The sequence below is a fragment of the Dendrobium catenatum genome, unplaced genomic scaffold (assembly GCF_001605985.2).
Source record: "Dendrobium catenatum unplaced genomic scaffold, ASM160598v2 fragScaff_scaffold_264, whole genome shotgun sequence".
NCBI classification, from domain to species: Eukaryota; Viridiplantae; Streptophyta; class Magnoliopsida; order Asparagales; family Orchidaceae; genus Dendrobium; species Dendrobium catenatum.
The window spans coordinates 2,174,676-2,194,354 of NW_021318726.1; the positions used below are offsets into that span (position 1 = coordinate 2,174,676).

At 34.4% G+C, this 19,679-nt stretch overlaps 1 protein-coding gene across 1 annotated transcript in view; it reads left to right on the forward strand.

The window, feature by feature from the left end:
• The window catches only part of LOC110099103 (NADH dehydrogenase [ubiquinone] 1 beta subcomplex subunit 2), a gene marked incomplete at its 5' end in the record, with an annotated part of 21,603 nt that extends 2,177 nt beyond the window's left edge, over positions 1–19,426 (forward strand). Inside the window, 1 exon segment of the mRNA XM_020826147.1 lies at positions 19,207–19,426. Within this exon segment, the coding sequence (XP_020681806.1) occupies positions 19,207–19,218 (12 nt within the window).
• Positions 19,427–19,679: the final 253 nt, after the last annotated feature.

The following is a 19,679-nucleotide window of genomic DNA, read 5'->3' on the forward strand; positions in this document are numbered from 1 at the left end:
TTGCAGAGATGATGATGCTTTGGTGGATGAGTGGCTTGACCCTTAGAGATAGGATACGAAATGAGCATATACGTGAAAGGTTGGAGTAGCTCCAATGGAAGATAAGATTAGAGAGAGCCGCCTTAGATGGTTTGGTCACATTAAACGAAGGCCTTTCGATGACCCAGTTAGGAAAGTTGAGGTATTAGATTTGACTTATGTTAAGAAAGGTCGAGGTAGAACTAAAAAGACTTGGTTAGAAAATATTAGAAATGATCTTTCTTTATTAGATTTAAATGAGAATTTGACTTTTAACCGGACACAATGGCGAAAAAGGATTCATGTAGCCAACCCCACGTAGTGGGACAAAGGCTTGATGTTGTTGTTGTTGTTATACACTAAGATACAATTGAAATCTCACCATGACTATTCAATTGAGTGCTTGTCATTTAACAATTGAAATGCCTTTACATGGAGATTTTTATTTCATCCATCCTATATGTCAGTTATTTTATTGTTGTTGATCTTGCAGCTACCGACCTGTAAGGCATCTTTTAATACCTATTCCTTGAACACGATCACTTTGAGTTTTAACGTAGATGTCACACAAAATCTATTAGTAACAGTAGGGAAAACTTTTTCAAATGCAAGTTTTCAATTTGTCTAATGTGAAGGCGGAACCATGCTGATTTTCAAATATGTCCAGATCTGTACCAAGCAGACCTAAAAACTAGCCCTAGTTCTTTTTTCTCCGACTACTAACCATGCAATAGGGAAGCTTTTTCTGTCTAGTGTAACTACTGCTAAGAGTTACCCCTTTACTGGCCATTTAAAAAACATACATTCACCCGGGCAACTTGTCTACAACTTTTGCCTTGACACCAAAATAAATATGTAACCTAAGTACCTAACAAATGCTTTCCTACCTTTGATTCCAGCCCTTTGCTAGTTTGAATAGAAATAGTGTACCGTGGTTTTTTCTTTGCAATTTCAAGGCTATAATTTTATAATTGTTTGAATTGGTCATCTTGTTTTAGCTGAACCAATTAAGTGCCTTTTGCACAGCCTTTCTTCTTGTGATTTGAATACTTGAAACTTTAATTCATCCATCCCTTTCCTCCCAAAAACCTCATCGATCAACTTTTGATTTACCCTAGTCTTGTTCACAAATTTCTTAGCTATGAGTGAAGAGTTTAAGAACTTATTATGATAATGTCATGAACAAGAATGCTCCTATGATGATCTAATCTCCCTTGAGTTGTCTCCCATATGCTTGGAAACAGATCTGAAGTATGGACGGTTAAGTCTTCTACATATGAGTTTTGCACCTTTTCATTTTTCATAAATTTCAATATTTATCCCTGTAAAATTGACATATTTTGTACAACTTTTTTGAAAGTTGAAACCCTCTTTTGTGCCAAGGAGCATACCTATTTAAAGATTAGGATTATCAATATCTGACTTAAGTTTGATGACAGGGCGCTTCACCTTATTATTCTTATCACTATCATACGCTTTTGCATCATCACTAGAGTCCATACACTATATTTTCTCATCAAAATTTCATCAGTGTATTTATTGCTATCAATAATCATTTTGTTGCTCTTATCTTGAGTACTTGTGAACCCAGTAGAAGGATCTCCAATCTTTTCTAAAAAAAAAAGTCCCACCTCATATTGATTATTTATTAAAATTTTATAATAATTTTCTGTTCATCATATTAATAATTGCCTTTATCATCATCATCGTTACTATTCTTATTTACCTCTATAGCGCCACCATTATCTCTTTTTGTTTCCAAATAATTTTTATATTAAATCACCAAATTGCTATGATAAACTCGGTTCTTCAAGCCATTTTAGAATTATATCATATAGACTCTCATTATCATTCCTAATGTCCCCTACTCAACTTACCAACTATTTCATTTCTAAATTGTGTTCTTATGCTTTGTGATGAAATCCAATTTGTAAAGAGAATGGTAAACTTGACGATAATTTAGAACAATCAAATGCAGAATAATGTGGTCATAAACACGCTATAAATCCCTAGTAAATTGTGAAAAGCTCGCCTTTTTTCTAATATAAAAAGCATAATGCCAAAGAGACTTACTGTATGGTGTAGAAATTTTCCCAAATTATCTCCAACTTATAAGCTGTTGAGTACTGATGAGGTTTCCTATTGATGTTTTGGTGTCGCTAATTGTCAAAGACAACTTCTGGATGATTTCCCCTTTGTCATGTTCGTCATATGCGTTCTGCTCTCTAAATTGTAAATGTCCTTTCCGGGTTCATGACCACTAAAGTTTTTGTATCTACAAGCATAACAACTCCAATAACCCATCAAAGAATGATTTTGGGGCGCCAGTTTGCCATCGACTACAACTTCAATTCAGTAAATTGAACCCATTTTCTTCACTCATTAGTTGTCGCCAACCTCAAATTCACGAAGGAGTAAGTTTTGCCCTAGGCTCAACTTTTTATCAACAAATGCTCTCTGTTCTTGCAAGCAATATCTCATCCAGAAGAAGCTTAGGCTTTCTCAAATTGTCTTTCCATTATGGCCAGTTCACTTAGGCACTATAGAGTCACTTAGGGCATTTATTTACCCTAAGAAGTCTAAAGTACCCTCATGGAAAGCAACCTATCATAGGTTAACATTCATTGCAAATGGGAAAGCTGATGAAAATGCCAAAATTATTTAGATTTAATGAGTTGAGAGATTAAATTGAATACATGAAAAAGTTTGAGACTAAAATGAACATGCCTACAAACTTTGGGGTTCATTTTGATGATTTTCTCTTTAGAAAATGTTTTTTTTTTTTTTACACATTTGATTATGAAAATGAAATCATTTTTGGACTTTTAAGAAGGTTTATGGAATTTGAAATCAATTTTGGTGTCTATTTACATCCAACCAAATTATGGTTTTGACAAACTTCATACTTAATAAAAAAGATTTCTAACTTAAAACAACCAAGTGAACCCTAAATGGAATTCCATCAACCGATCTCTCTTTTTGAGGGGTCATCATTTCAGCTGATAAATTAATTGAGATAGATCCACATTTGTGTGCTTCAATGGATTCGAGGAAAAAGTAGATGACCACCATTGTGAAGCTCTCACAACCATTTCTTTTTGGTTTCACATATGGTTGATTGTATTCATGTCAAAAATATCACAATCATTCTTTCCTCTTTCATCATTTTAATTGCTTCTTGACAAATTGATTTAACATATGGAGAACTAGATGAGTACCTGATTGCTCAGATATATTGAAGTAAAACATAAAACAGTTGCAGGAATTGCGTGGATATTATAAAAAAAATTAACAAGCTTGCTAATTAAAACTTAATGTTTTACAAGATTAGATTCTAGGATGTCTCAATTAAAGATCTTATAATAGCATGCAATTACAATAAAAAGTAGGGAGAAATTAAAATAAGAACGAAAAATATTAAATGCTTAATTTGTCAATCACAAGAATCCGTCAGTTAAAAATTTGAACGGTCGCCTTGAGTTTCCCTCGCTTACACTCATGGGTATTTCAGCGGAAGAATAATTTATACAATACTAACGACGCCACTACAAGAAAGCATGCATTTACAGTATTGCTCAATGAAGAGTTATTCAGAGAGGAGGTTGCAGGTGGGTGTTGGAGGATTTGCCACTGAACGGGAAGTTGATGCTCGTCAATGGCGGTTATCAAGAAAAAGAAGATCCAATTGATGTAGTCTTCGACGGTGTGGTCAATCTCAAAATTGATGTCGAAGAAGGGCAACCTATGAGCATCCACTTGTCCTTGAGGATCGAAGACGAACCCATGATCATGCTTGGGGTCGGTCATCCATGGAGAGTGAAAGTTTCTCCAATTTCGGGAGGGGGCTAGGGTGGGCGGCGACTTGTATGGAGAAAGATGAGAGGAGGGGTTCAAGAGAGGTTAGGATGTAATAATTAGCTCCAAAAATTATTGTTATTAATTGGTGGAGTTAATGACAAGAGAGAGAGGAGGGAATTCAAATTTTGAATTTCCAAAAGAGAGGGAGAGAGGGGCGGCCAATTGGCTCCTTAATTGGAGCTCCCAATTGGGAACGAAGCAATTAAAAAGAGAGGGAGAGGGGGGTCCGCCAAAAGGAGGGAAAATGGGAAGGAGTCCTCATACGTTGAATTTGTCCACATACGTTGAATGCGTCCACATACATTGAATGTGGATTTAAAATCAAATCCTTTTTAATTTCAAATTTTCAATACTTGGGTGGATTTCCTAAAATAAGTTATATCATTCAGGAAAGAATTTGAATTTCAAATTCATTTGAATTTCAAATTTATTTGAATTTGAATTCAAAAACCTTCCAAATTAATAATGAAATACTTTAGGAAAATAGTAAATTTAGGAGGGAAAGGGGTGATCGGTGGCTAGGGTTTGGAGAGGAAGGCCGTCGGCTATGGGAGAAGGTGGGGCTTGGGCTAGGTGGGGCTAGGGCCGGCTGTTTTGGGGCTCAGAGCCGGCGATTTGGTGGGGAGGGGGGAAGATGACCGGCGGCTTGGAGGGAAAAGAGGGGTGGCCTGCGATTTGGGGAGGAAGGAGGATATGGACCGTGAGCCCGGATGCTTTCTGCGGCTGACGGGTGATATGTTGCCCTCACCTAAGGACTTCAACTCTCTCAAGACTCACCAAGACACAAGTGGAGAAAATAATTTCATAATAATCATCATCCTTTTACAATAATGAAGGCCTCCATATATAGGTCTTAAAATAAAAGAGACTCAAAGACTAAAATTTTCTCACGGCTACACCACAAACTAATCCCGCATAGGGGTACAAACATAAGCATAAGAAATACATAAAATCCATCATAAATAAAGACTCATAATCGTAGCCCTCGATCTTCGATTCCTCCTATGATAGACGTCAAAATCTCTTGTTGATGTCATCATCATATATGTACTTTATTTTTTAAACCAATTTCAAAAGGAGGGAGAATAAATCATTGATAATCAATTGAATTAATTACTCGGTTTTCTTTTTAACAATGAATAATTAATTAATGTGTAGCTCACAAGATGAAAGTACACGTATTGGTGAGAGAAAAATAGTCTTTAAGAGGTTTTTTAGTTGTACTAGTATAAATGCACGTGCACATGATGCACGTCAATAAAAATTTTAAAAATAAAGAACGATATAATAAAACTTTAAATGAATTTATGACATGCTATATCAATCTTTATCTATCAAAAAATTAAAATACGAAATCATTATATGAAAATCAAACACAACTTTATCAACATCCAAATAGATGATACCATTAAGTTATTTACAGAAGCTAATTATTCTACTGTGAGATCCGTATGAACCAAATATCTTAAACGATCAAGCAAATCTTAAGAGATAAAATATAACTAAAAGATTTACCGAAAGCCAAACTAAACTAAGAATGATGTATAATTGTAGTATGAACAACAACAGCTTCAACAATAGCTCGGCATGTCATAGTCTGGTGGCAGTGATGGATATTTCTCATTCATGTGAGGATATGGCAGCATAGTATTGTATCCAGGTAGCTACAGACTGTATCTTCCTTTAATCTGACAGAAAGAAAGCTTCAATATCTACTTTGTTGCACCACTCAGGAAGTCGACTATAATTGTTTCAAAGAAATTTAGTGTATAATCATCTTTAATCTGTGTTATAAGAGAAATTCATCAGTATGAGACTTTGACTTAGATATGCAAACTTTATTAGAATCCATGCATTGCAAAAGATTGTTAGCAGCATACTCATCCACTATCATCATTATCAAAATACTAAAATCCACTATCTAAGCTATCATCCCTTTCCAGCTTGTGTTTATGCATTGTGGGGGTGATAAACTCAATGTAGTTTTTACCCTGAATTTTCAAGGCTTCTCTCATAGTTTCCGTCTGCTTCTCTTTATGTGCAGCAATTTGATGTTCGTGTCTGGAAAAACCTGTAAAAACATAATTGAAAAGAAATAATGAATGAATAGATACCAAGCTTTCTAATCTTAAATTCTCAAGCATCACAACTTCAAAATAGTGGAAGAGCTTCCAAGTCAATCAGTACCATACTTAATGTAATAAAGATTCTTCCCAATTACCCTTATTAGTGAACAGATGCAATTACTAATCCCATCCATCAATTTTATATTGAGTTGCTGAAATTGAATCAACTGAAATCAAAGTAGTTGATAAAAAATTATGTGACTTCAGTTCCAACCTACCAATACGAGAGCGCTAGTTCAAATTGTAATAATTGCAAAGTGCATCATTAAAACAAACATAGTCGATTTTGTCACTGATGTGAAAGGATATCAATACTCTACCATGCACTCATGTCATCACAATGAGCAATAGAATATGCTTAGATGGCGGGCAGTCAAGCAAAATCTGACAGATAACACTATCTAATACTTTAAATTTAATTTAGGGTTGTTTAGAAGCATGACTGATTTAAGTATAATTTCGTAGATCTTATACCAGGATTTTGTAAACCTCAAGGGGTTCTTTGGTTGCAAGATTTAACCAAAATTTGGCCAATCTTGCCAAACATGTTTATAGTTCTTAAAATCCTATTTTCTCGTTGTTATACGTCAAATTTAGGATTTAGCAAATCTTGGAAGAAGCAGGATTTAGTAAATCCTTAAGCATGTCATCTATAGTTTCTTCTTCTTTCTAGCTCGTTGTCAACTCTGATGGCATAGATCCTCATCAGCCCATCAACTTTACCTTCTATTCTTCATTTTATCCTAATTAGAATTAATTATATCCCAGTTAACTTTAAGAATATATAATCAACAATATGATTAATCAGTTTAAAGAAAAAATTAGCCAACCATTAAAGCAACTAAGTAAACCCTTCTTTACTTTCTAATTATCTTAGTATAAAATATTAACTTCTAAATTACACATCAATCAACCTCTTCAAATCAAATCACCTAAAAATTTAATTTTAATCTTAAATCTTGAAAATAATAATCAAATAATTTATGAGGATTTTGCCAGATATATATGTTGTCATGAAAATTAGTTTACAGGATTTAACAGCCGCAAGATTGACTATATCCAAATGTACCAGATTTACTAAAATATACTTGAGTTAAATCATGCTTATCACCAAAAGTTATTTGGTTTTCAATATCTTTAATCAGAGTTAAATCCTCGCAATTGTTTGAATGCAAGTAACAGGATTTACCTCATCCTTAATTCCTACACCTTCAAATCCCTTACATCCTGCTATTGGCCGGATTTGCTAAATCCAGGATTCAAGAAAAATCTACTTAGATCGATTTTCCTTAAATTCATTCCAAATCCCATATAAATACTGTATCCAAACCGCTAAAAAGATTAGCGTATCGGGAAATTTCAAGAATCTAATAACATAATCCCTAAGAACATATATGAGATATTAACAAATCTCTTGCTTAATGGAGGGTGGCTGGAAGCAGTAGAAGCAGATGCAACCAATTCCACCTCCAACACCTTCGCCTCCTCGATCTTCTCAGCAATCTCAGCATCGGTATAGCCCTTGTCAGCTAGAGCGTCCTGAAGTACGAGAGGGCACAGTTAGATCTGATGCTTCCGATCGTGCTCGAGGAGATCTTTTTTGGGTTTCTGAACGCCGCCGACTCCCTCAGGCTGCACGGATCTGCCGGCCGCGCTGGTGTCAAACTGGAAAATTGTAGAATTGCGTCGTACCAAACGTGCCCATCTCCTCCCTTTTGCTCAACTCAACGTTCGGGGAAGAAAAAAAAGTACACGTTCGGTGAGAAGGAGAAGAGTAGAATCAGGCATGAGCGAGAGGGAGAAGCTGTATTCGATTCTGAGGGAAAGTTAAAGAAACCAGACTTTTATAATCCGAGCGTTCGGCTATGGCGATATTTTGATGATTTTTTTTTAATATTTCAAGTGCCATTCGTGAAAGCATAAATAAGCTGTGAAGAAAAAGAAACGCATGGAGGGAAAACTGATAAAATCATTCGGCTGTGAAGAGAAAGAAACGCGCGGATGCCGGAAAAAAAAAAAAAGAAACGCTCGGTTGTGAAGAAGAAACGTTTGGCTGAAGATGAGAAGTGCGTTCGACACATTCATACATGCAGTTAATTGAAGAAGCCAGAAGCTTTGGACAACGAAAGGATGTCGTTGAAATGGAAGGGTGAAAATATTAATTTTTTTTAACTGCTCAACAGTGAGAATGCTGAGCTATTGGAACCGAATAGGAAAGCGTTCTAAAATGAACGGTGTAGATTAATTTAAAATTTATAAATAAATGATCAGGATTTGCTATGGGTGGAATCCCAAGCCACTTTTTATATAGTAGTATAGATGTATTCATGTTGCATGTATTTTGAGAATACAAAGTAAAATAAATGCAATACATAAAAAAGAAGAGTAGGTAGAAAGCGTGGATTGTTTATTCATTCCATTGGTACTTATACACAAATGATGTCTTTAGCAATTAGAAAAAATATATAATTTAAGGAGAGAAATAAACAATGGTGGCAGGTGTTGGATGGCAGGTCGTAGTGGAAACGGTGGCCGCCGTGGGTGGTCAAGGAAGCACTTGAGCAATGTAAAACGTTCTCGCCGAAATTGGACAAGAATACTTAATGAACTAAAATGGATTACAGTGCATTTAATTTACTTTACCTTGGATTTTCTTTTCATCCAACCAAACACCAAAAAGTGAAAAAGTAATGCAGTTACATTACTTTGCATTCTCTTTTCTTCCAACCAAACAGCTTCGAAGTAATTCCTTTCATTCATTGTTATTACCAATAATAATTATCTCATCAGTATATACAACAAAAATTAAGTTTACACAAGTTGAATATTTTATGAAGAGACTTATATGGTGTCCTTGACTCTTTATATCCCATTCTATATATTGCTTTTGTAAATCTATCAAATTATACTCTTGGGTATTGGTTAAGACTATATAGTACATTTTTCAATACACACATTTAGTGAAATAGCTTTGGAATTCTTGTGGAGAATCTATATAAACATCTTCTCCTCATATAAGAAGGCATTTTTCACATCATGTTGTTGCATGGACCAACCACAGTTTGTAGCTAAAGAAACTAGTGTGCGAATTCTATACATTTAAGCAACATGAAAAAAAGTTTCTTGGCATTCTACTTCATTGAATTGAGTATATCCCATTTGCATTTTACATTTTTTCTCCTTTTGGTAGCTCAACAATCTGTTAGGTGTAATTTTTTTAGGGCATTTATCTTTCTCTCATGTCCAATTCTTAATTTTTAATACTTGAAATAGGATTTATGAAGTTTTAATGGTACTGGTGCTAATGCTTTAATGAAAGCTTTATATATAGGTGGAATTTTTTGAAAGCCGGTGTATTGGGTTATAAAGTAAATAATAGAATGTGTGGTAATGAGTTGATCATTGTTATCGGAATTATCTCAAAATGATTTCGAGTCTTGAGCTTATTGAAGGCTTTGGATGGGATTTGTCCTTTTTTATAGACCTGAAGAGATTTAGTGATAGAAGAAATGTGTTTTCTTGCATTTCTATAGCTAGGTTATCAAGAAATAAGATACTAAGTTCATTAAATTTTTCTTCCCTTAACTTTTACGCGTGTGACTTAGCCTAAGCTCGTTTTACCGCTCTTAATGTTTTATCTCGTCGTTCAAATTATTATGAAGATATAATTATTTGTTCTCTATAGAATTAAGCGTGCAAATTCATTAATTAGTTCATCTTCGCATGTACGTATCACATCAGAAATTTTTTTGGCATTCAGAAGATAATACTTGTATTCTTTTTGAGTGGATAGATCCCAAAAAGACATACTTAATTGCTCTAAGATCAAGCTTACTCCAATGTTTTTTGTGATGTGAACATATGACAACAAAAAGATCTTCTGAGGAGGTTTTGAGAAAAAATAATTAGTGTGAGAAAATTTTGCAAGAAAGTTTATGGGACTTTTGAAATCAATCACACTTGAGGGTATTTTATTTATTTGATATGTGCAGGTTAGGATGACTTTAATTAGATATGTGCAGGTTAAGATGACTTCTCCCCAATTTCCTTTGGGAATTTTATTTTGGAAGAGAAGAGTCTTTGTTATTTCTAGTAGGTACCAATTTTTTCTTCTTGCCACCCTATTTTGGTATAGGAGTGCCATAACAAGAGGAATGGTTAATAATATCTTCATTTGACAAAATAAGATAATGTATGATTATAATAACATTGAGTATTATCAATCTTTCTTTTTGTAATGCTCACATCAAATTGATTTTTTATCATAATGATAAGGATTGGAAGAATATAGCTAATATCAAATTTTTCGTTGATAAGAAATACTCATATCATATGAGTGCAATTATCATTAAATATGTTAAACCTTTAGCTCCAAAAATGTTAAATTTTTTTTAAAAGTTTCCAAATATTAGAGTAAATTATCATGAAAGGAGTAGATGATCTAATTTCACTTTCAAGGAATGAAATTCTATTATGATGTTTGGCAATTTCCCAAGTCTTATAATGAAAATTTTCAATGTTAACATTTAGAAGAAGAGAATGAAATATACACTATAGGATTTTGAAGGAAAGATGACCTACTTTGTAAGGATAGTCCCAAATGATGTCTTTATCAAGAGTAGGCATGAAGGAGCATGATAATTGATTGTTATCTTCAAGTTGGTATAGCCCACCATTTTTTCTAGCTTGCTCAATCGTCTTCCTGTAATGAGGCACTGAAGGACACAACAATTAATAAAAGGAAAATTTACATACATACCACTTTATAACATCCTATTTACATATCTAACACCTAAAACTTTAATATTACATGCATACCACCCTATATTATTTTAATATCAAATATACCACTTATATTTCTTTCCTACCACTAATATATTTCATTTCTACCACTCATATTTGGTATAAAATGAACTATGGGTGGTATTTATGTAATATTAAAGTTTTAAGTGTTAAATATGTAAATAGAATAGTATTAAGTGGTATGTATGTAAAACTCCCTTAATAAAAATATGTCACCTTATAATTATGATCTTTGGTGAGTTTAGGGAATAGACGAAAATTTTATTATTATGTTACGAATATGTAGTACACTGTTGAGAGTGAATGCATGAGAACGAGGATTATTCTCTTGATATGCAATAGTGGTTGGGGAGCTATTAGCTACTTTTATTTTTCTATTATTGAGATACTGTTTGTAGGTTTGCAAAATATTGGTAACACTTGCCATGTGATTGTTCATTCCCGAATCTATGATATCAGCCCTAGGAGAATCACTTGAAGCATTAAAAATATAAGAGAGACATGAAGAAATTTCTTTTGATTTGAGCCATCCTGGTTCAATGAAATGAGCTTGCCCTTTTGATTGGCCTTCTTTATCTCAACCATCGTCTTGGGGATTTCTGTGGGATTTCCAGCATTTTTTTATATGCTTTTTTTTTTCTCACTGTGATTGCACATGTTAGTTTCGGGAAAAAGTCTTTAGTCCTTGAGAAGATTCAGTGTCAGCAAGTCTCGCACTTTGGGTTTTTGTGATTGTTTTGGTCTATGTTTCAAAGTTGGGAGTGTTGAACATTATCATAATTCTTCCTTCCATTGTTAGTATGAGTGTGAAGACCTCATTTACAGGTGGTAAGTTCTCTATATTTAAGATTTAAATTTGAATTTGATCGAATTCATTATTTGGTATGGTAAGAATTTGAAATACTTTTATCTTCTGCAAATTATTTGGAAACCATAGCATCATCACTATACTTTATCTAGAATTTTGGTATTATCTAGTTCTAGCCAATAGACTTTCAGTGCATTAAAATATACAACTACAGAGAGGTTACTAGACTTGGTTGTTTAGAGCTTTATTTTGATTTCATAGATGATATTTATGGTTCGTTGATTTCAGGCATCATGGTCGTTCATAATCATGATATTATAATGCAATCTACAAGATGATGAATTTTTCTCCTTCCTTTTACCAAGGCCTTCATTATTTTAGATTACTTTAGATAGCTTCTTGCATTCAAATGATACTAGGTTTGTAATCCATGTAATTCTCGTTTAGTCTGATTTTCACCATTCATGGTGGTTGACACTTTTGACGGAAAGTCTAAAAAAATAGATAATACGAGCAAAAAAAGAATGAATGAGAGGGGAAAAAATGGAAAGATGATCCTAACCTGTCTTTGTTACTATATAGAAAAAAAGAAGTTGCTAAAAAGCTCGGATTGTTTATACAGCACATGGAAATTTATACATAAATTAAGCCTATGACAATTAAGAAATTATATAATTCATATGGAGATAAATAATTGCATTGAATGACTGACGAACATACATAATAAAATCCAAATAGATAAATTCTATTTTAGCACCAAATACCTTTCTAAGTCAGCAATCTGTGAGAGCAGGCATTCTTTTCTTGTCTTCGCCACATGTAGGCATACATTAATGGACTAAATGGGTAATCAATCCCTTCATGATGGTTGAGCTGATTTTATTGATTCTTTTCTTAATTTTGCCAAGTTATCAATCAATGGGATTTTGTATTCTTAGCACATTATATTCAAATTACTCGAAAGATGTTTGATATGTTATAAAGTAAACACAAAAGAGTCATTTTTTTATGTTTTGGTAAAATTTAGTCCTAATTATTAGACAAATTTTACGCTGGTTATCGATTATCTAATGCAACTCTTTTCTTAGGGAATTTCTTATCATTAAACTCTTTTCCAGAGGAATTGTTGATTATTTTGGAATGGATAAAATCATCAGTTTGATTGAGAATAGATTTTGTTTGCCTTCACTAAAATGAGATTATCCTAAAATTAGTGGCCCAATTCTTAAGCTGCAAATTTGCTAAAATCACCAAGCAGAAGGCTTGACAATACATTGACTCATTTGTTTCTAAAAGACATTGGAAGGCCTCTTAATGAATTTTATTTTGAGATTACCTAAATGGCTCGTGATCACGATAGTTTTTTATGATTGTGGATTGGTTCTAAAAAATGGCCCATTTACTATCCAGTTCCAAAATAATAATGTTCTTATATTGCTAGTTTTTTTTAAATTGTATGTTTATATGACTTTCCTTTAACTATAATCTCAGATTGTGTTATGTTTGTTTCGTGCTTGTGGAAGACTTTATAAAAATTATTTGAGGCCAGATTAAAATTTTTATTTGCATTTCATCCTTAAACTAATAGACAAACTAAAGTAGTAAACCGAATATTATGAGCTTCACTTAGATGTATGGTAAGGAAAGTTTAAGAAATTGGGATTTGGATTTGCCTACCTTTGAATTTGCGTACAACATTACTAAACAATCAAGACTTCACTTTTTAAAACATTATGTAGTCAGATCCTCAGACGATTAATTGATGTAGTCAACGTCACATGCATTTTCTAATTCGACATTCTCATTTGCCCAAGATTTATCTAGCCTCTATGGCATTGTAGGAAAGCAAATCACTTCAAATAATAACAAATACGGTTATAGGGAAAACTGTAATAGGTTAACAAAATAATTTAATGAAGGTGACTATGTTTTGATTTGCATCCCCATGAGTGGTACCACATCTCTAAGTTTGAGAAGCTATATATAAGGGTTTGTTGTCCCTTCAAAATTTTTAAAAAAATTAGATCTTTTTGATATGCTAATTTAACATATTATTACTATTGAAGATATTATATCATATTAGAGATCTACCAAACATCTATTTATTTTGTCTGACCCTTTGATAGGAGATGTAGTTCCCCTTTTGCAGAATCTTTTATTTTCAGAAGTCGATTGTATCATTACTAAGGAAGCATCCATTAACTCAACCGCTGATCCTCATTTCCTAGTTCATTTGAAGAATGAGCCACCTGTTGATGACATGATTTACTCGCTCTGATTTGGTGACTTTAGCCCCATAATTGGTAGAAGATTATTTTTTTTTTAAATAGTATAAAATAGAGTTCAATTGAGCTCGAAGGTGTTGATGTAGCATATCATGTTGATCAATATAATCAATTAAAAGCTCAATTACAAGAGTAGATTTTAAAACCCCAGAAAAAAAAAGAAAAAGAAAAGAGCTAACTACAAGAACTCATTCAAGAGCCTAATAAAGAGCTCATAAATTAGAATATTTTTATTTTAGTTTATATTTTATTAATTTATATTTTTATATTTCACCTATAAACTTATATGACTAATCATAATACGATTTAAAATTGAAGTAATAACAGTAAGTCGTTAAATTTCTCTCTTGATTAATGGCCACCAAATCCTTTTTTTCTCTCTCTCTCTATTTTTTTTCGTCTAGATGTGTTTGTGTAAGAGTATTGTAATGCTTATATTTTTTTTTTTTGTTGAATGAAATACTTTAGCGGAGAAATACTCTTCATTTTTATTTGGTGCTTGGTGGCCTGAAGTTTTTCTAATATTTGGTGAGATTTTGATACTTATCTTATTTATTTCTATATTTTTACTTTCTACCTATTTAAACACCTACTTAAATCATCCTCATATTTTCTTTAATATCCTAAAAATTCTCCAAGATCAACTTCCCCTCACCCAAGCTCTCACAATTTGATGAGGACATCAGTCAGAGATTTCGACATGTGTATCGTTGACATAGTCGTTGGTCAAAGGCTAAGATTCAGAGCTTGTATTTTTTATGTATTTTTTGTTTTATGTTTCCCGTTTTACCCCTATGAGGAATTGAGTCTATGTTGTAGTCTGAGGGCAATTTAATCTTTTCTATTTTCTTTCATTTGGGCCTATTTATAGGAGGCCTCTTGCATTGTACTAGTTAATGATTATTGATATGAAAATTTCAGCTTTTATTTTTGGATCTCTTTGTGAGTTCAAGAGATAGTGGTGAAGCCTAGGAGAGGCTCAATCGAAGTACCCAACAACCCCTGCGGGTGAGCTCTTGGTTTTCCTCTATCTTTTCTTCTTCTCCCCCATTTTCCACCACCCGAGCTCCCCTCCCTCCTCCCTATCCGACAGCACATCACCACCTCCCCGCCTTACGTCAACACCACCACCAAACCCCACCTCCACCTGCCGGCCTAAGGCTTCTCCCCCTCCACCCGATCCAATTTTCCCTTTTTCCCACCATGCCGCCAGCCAACTCCACACTCCCCATCATTGTGATGATTTCTCTCACCTTAAGTGCTTTCCTAAATTAAACCAAAAAAGAGGGAAATGATTCTAATTATTTGAAATTCAAATTTTAAATACTTTCCTTATTTGGAATTCCAAATTAGGAAAGCGAATAAATCTAAATCCAATTTGAATTTCCATTAGATTGGATATGATAATTCCTTTCCTAATTTACATAACTTGTTTTGGAAGCTCTTGAATCCCTCCCCACAATCCCTCCCTCTCTCTTATTACTGCCAGCCCCATGCTTGGGCTCCACATAGATTTCCCTCTCAAGCCCAACTCCAATTTGAATTTGAAATCAAATTCACTTTCTTTCCCTCCAAATTCACTTAATCTGAAATTAATTTCAGTCTCTATTAATTCTTCCTAACCCTAACCTAGTCCTAGCCGCCCCCTTCTCCACCTCCTCCAACCCGAGCCCACCCACCTCTCTCCTCTTCCTCTTGGCCACCCCTCCCAAGTGGCGGCTCTCCCACCACAACACCCCAAGCTAGGGGTGTAAGTGAGCCGAGCCGGCTCGAACTCGACTCGTTAACGAGCTCGAGCTCGAGCTCAAACTCGAGCTTGTTTATTAAACGAGCTCGAGTTCGAGCTGGTTCAAGCTTGGCTCGTGAGCTCGCGAGCCGGCTCGAAATTATTTAATTAATTAGATTAATTAGCTAACATATTTTTAGTTAAAAAAAAATAAATCTGCTCAGAGGAGTTTGGGCATAGTTTAAAAAAAAGGATGGCTATTCAATAAAAATATACCTATTTCGGCCTATATGACAGGACTTCTGATATGATAGTACAACCTAACCTCATCTTCATTAATATAGGAGAGAAGTTTTAAGAAAGTATGAATAAAAAACTATTAATTACTTTTCCCAAAAAAAATGTTGCAAGTTCATGCTAAAAACAAATCCTAGTGTTTCTACTTTTTGAAATACAAAAGGACAAGAGGCAAAATGAAAAATTAGGCGGGAAAAAATGAGAAAAATGCAAAATCTAATCATAATCAAGTAGTTTGCGAGCCGGCTCGAGCTTGTTAATAGTGTGACGAGCTCGAGTTCGAGCTCGTCTTTTGAGCTCGACCCGAGCTCGAGCTCACTTTCCGACTAACGAGCCGAGCTCGATAGTGCCAAAACTCGACTCGACTCGTTTACACCCCTACCCCAAGCCCTTCCATGATCATTTATGACCCATCCGGAAGTTGATCACAAGCTTATGCTTAATTCTCAATGGGAGATTGACGTCATCCGATCACCATTCTTTGACCCCTGTATTTGGAGCCTAAGGCACCATCAAGGAATACGTGGATCGTATCCTCCCCCATTTAGCAGAAGTCATCGACGAACAAAAATCTTTTGAAGAGTGGAAGATCACCGGACGACTACCCGTTCCTCCAACTCTGGATCCTTCCCCGGCGACTAGCCACCTTGGCCTCACGTGTCTACTAGTGGCATCCCTAAGCTTGCTTGCAACCTTCTTCCGCTAAGCCGATCATTATCAAGAGTGTAAGTGAGGGATCCCAAGGTGAATGATCTTAATTTTAAACTGTGGATTTTGTTACATGCCATTTGCCCTACTCATTTATTTGATGATGTAATTTTGCAAGTTTCCTATTAATCTCTATTGTAATAACTTGTCATTACTTGGGCCTTCCGTGGAATTTCCTAAGATCTAACTTGAATACGCATCCGTTTATGTTTAGCCGAGCAAATTTCACATTTTATTAATTTCGTATAAGCAATTCTTGTTTCATCTTCATTGTTTTACATCACAATTACTTCACACACCCTCATATAACTCGGTCAAATCAGGGAATACTAAGGCTTAGTTTTATTCCCTACTCCTTGACAGCCACTTAAATTCTAGCATACCTAACCACCATCTACTCCAAGTTATAAGTACTTATTTTAAGCTAACCATAACATAGTTATTTTCAGCCATTAAACCCCTCCTAAAACCTTTGTTCCAAAGAAATCTTTCAAATCAACTCAACCTAGCGCATTTTGGATCAGTCTTGGTATTCCTATCACTATTTTCCTCCAAACCCTTCACTATTCCACTGTAAACTCTAGAACACTTCTTTAAACATTAAACTTAAAATCCATGCGCTTTTTAGCCATTAATATCACTAATGTACTCATCATTATCAATTACTCCACTAAAATGAGGTGGTATAATTGCCTCTACACTGTATCCTCTAAGGGCATTTGAAGTAGAAAATGCTAATATAGCCTTTTCATAGTGTTGAATTGGTGCTGCTTAGTCTCAAAATTCTTTTATACAATCAGCGTGGTCTGTTATTGCCATGCACAATTGCTTTAGCACGCTAATCCAATCAAATACTACATACCCTTCCACCAACCCTTCAGAGCTCCAAACTCCTCTAATTAAGATTCTTCTACTGCGATGCTTACATTGCGCAACTTCATAAGCTCCATAACTCCGCTACAACATTGCACATTCACTCCCCATTACATTCCTTGCGCTGCTGCCATGCACTACTTCCCACGCTTCTTCCTTACCCCCATAGCAATATACACCATACCTTCCTATGGGGGAAGTCATATTATCGGTTGCTGACTACACAAAAGGGTTGCAACTTCTGTTGCACTACAAATTACAGATGAGAGGTGGAGAAGCCATGGAATTGTCAAAGAATTGAAGAAATTATATCTGGGAGGTGGACGCTTGTTATCCAATTCTGAGGAGGAAGACTCTCATTGTTGCTTATGGGATCTTGCAATGATGATAATAGTAAGGTTGGAAGTCAATCATTTCTTAAGCAATAAAATTCAAGAACAAGCTATAAAAATGTGATAGATGAGCAGTTGTGAAGATCTTTGAATCCATCCATGCAAACAAAGGCAAACTATACCTAAGGTTAGTTTAGGGTGGTTGAAAAGAGTAGTTAGTTGGGGTGGCTTGAACTGTTTGTAGTTGTTGCTGAATTGTTGCGAGAAAAGAATTTTTTTTTTTTTAAAAGCAGCTAGTAAGAAGTAGTTAAACAGTAATGCAGAGTTGTGATAATGCCCCCAAACTTACAATTTCTTTCATTGATGTGTTCCATATGATAGAAGTGATGAAATATAGTACCTTACAGGAATGATGTAAAAGACTTGATAAGGGTGCTCAAAGAAATAAGAGGAATGAACTGATTTAATGCGGGTCTGCAAGGCGAAATGCATGATATAAGCATAGTTTAATATTGGGTTCAAGTAATGTAAGGGTAATATGCAAATAACCGAAGTCATTTGTTGTTGCTAGTAACTAACATAGAAATATTACCTATTATTATGTTTTTATTTAGTGCATTCCAGCATTAAACATCAGTAAAAGAGTTTCCGTAATCATCATCAAGCCCATCTTACTAACAATTAAACCGCCCACTGATCAATCTGCTTTAATCCATTATCAAACGTCATAAAAGCTACAAAAGCATGCTTTCAATCTTTGCATACTTCAATCATTTGAGATAATTGAGCAAGCAAGGCAAGGTAGACAATGTGAAATCCTTTACGAAACTAAATTTTTAAACATTGACGCAACTTTTGATGTAATTGTTAGAATTTTACTAAGAAACACCACAGTCAAGCGTGCTCATCCCGAAGAAATCCTGAGATAGATGATCTCCCGGGAAGTCACACCAACAATACAAAACCGTGAGGTTCTTAGATCAAAGTGGACAATATCTCGATAGTTAAGAGTTTGAACTGAACGCAAATATTGGTTTTGGTTAAATAAATGAGAAATCTTCTAACAAAACACTAAACTTTAAAGCATGGAATGCAATCTTCACTTGCAATTATTATTGAAATGTTTGCTATACTATCACTCTTTGAATTCCATTAAAGTTTATTTGCCATGCATATTTAAGTTGCACACAATTTCATTATGTTGTTTTCATTGTTAGGAAGAATCTTTTAGCTTAATGTTATTTATTTATAAGAGTTGAATCATCACGTGATAGATGCTTTAGTTACAATGGTACTTCCCAACGTTCCTTCAACTTCAGTATTTCTTTTGTATACTGTTATGATCAATAATAATAACACGTTAAAAATGCAGGCTTCGCATTAGAGTTCTTGGAAAAAAAAATGGTGGAATTGAATGAACAGCCGGTTAATGCAGATGAATAAACTGGGCTTCTTTGTCTGGACTCTTTGAACTTCTACTTCTAACATTCATGCTTATTATGCCTTAGTGTTCATCTGTAGCATCATAAAAATATCCTTTATAATTGGGATAAATCCAATGATGATAATGATGATCTCAAGTTTGGTTTCTATATTTTGTTTTTGATTTTATGATGGATGATACGACTATACAATAACAACAACTTCAAGCTTTTGTCCCATTACGTGGGGCCGGTTACAAGAATCATTTTTCTCCATTGTATAGTGTTAAAAATCAATTTCTCGTTTAAATCTAATAAAGAAAGATCATTTCTAATATTTTCTAACCAAGTCATTTTTAGGTCTATATCTACCTTTCTTAACACAAGTCAAATATAATACCTCTAAAGTCTTAACCGGGCCATT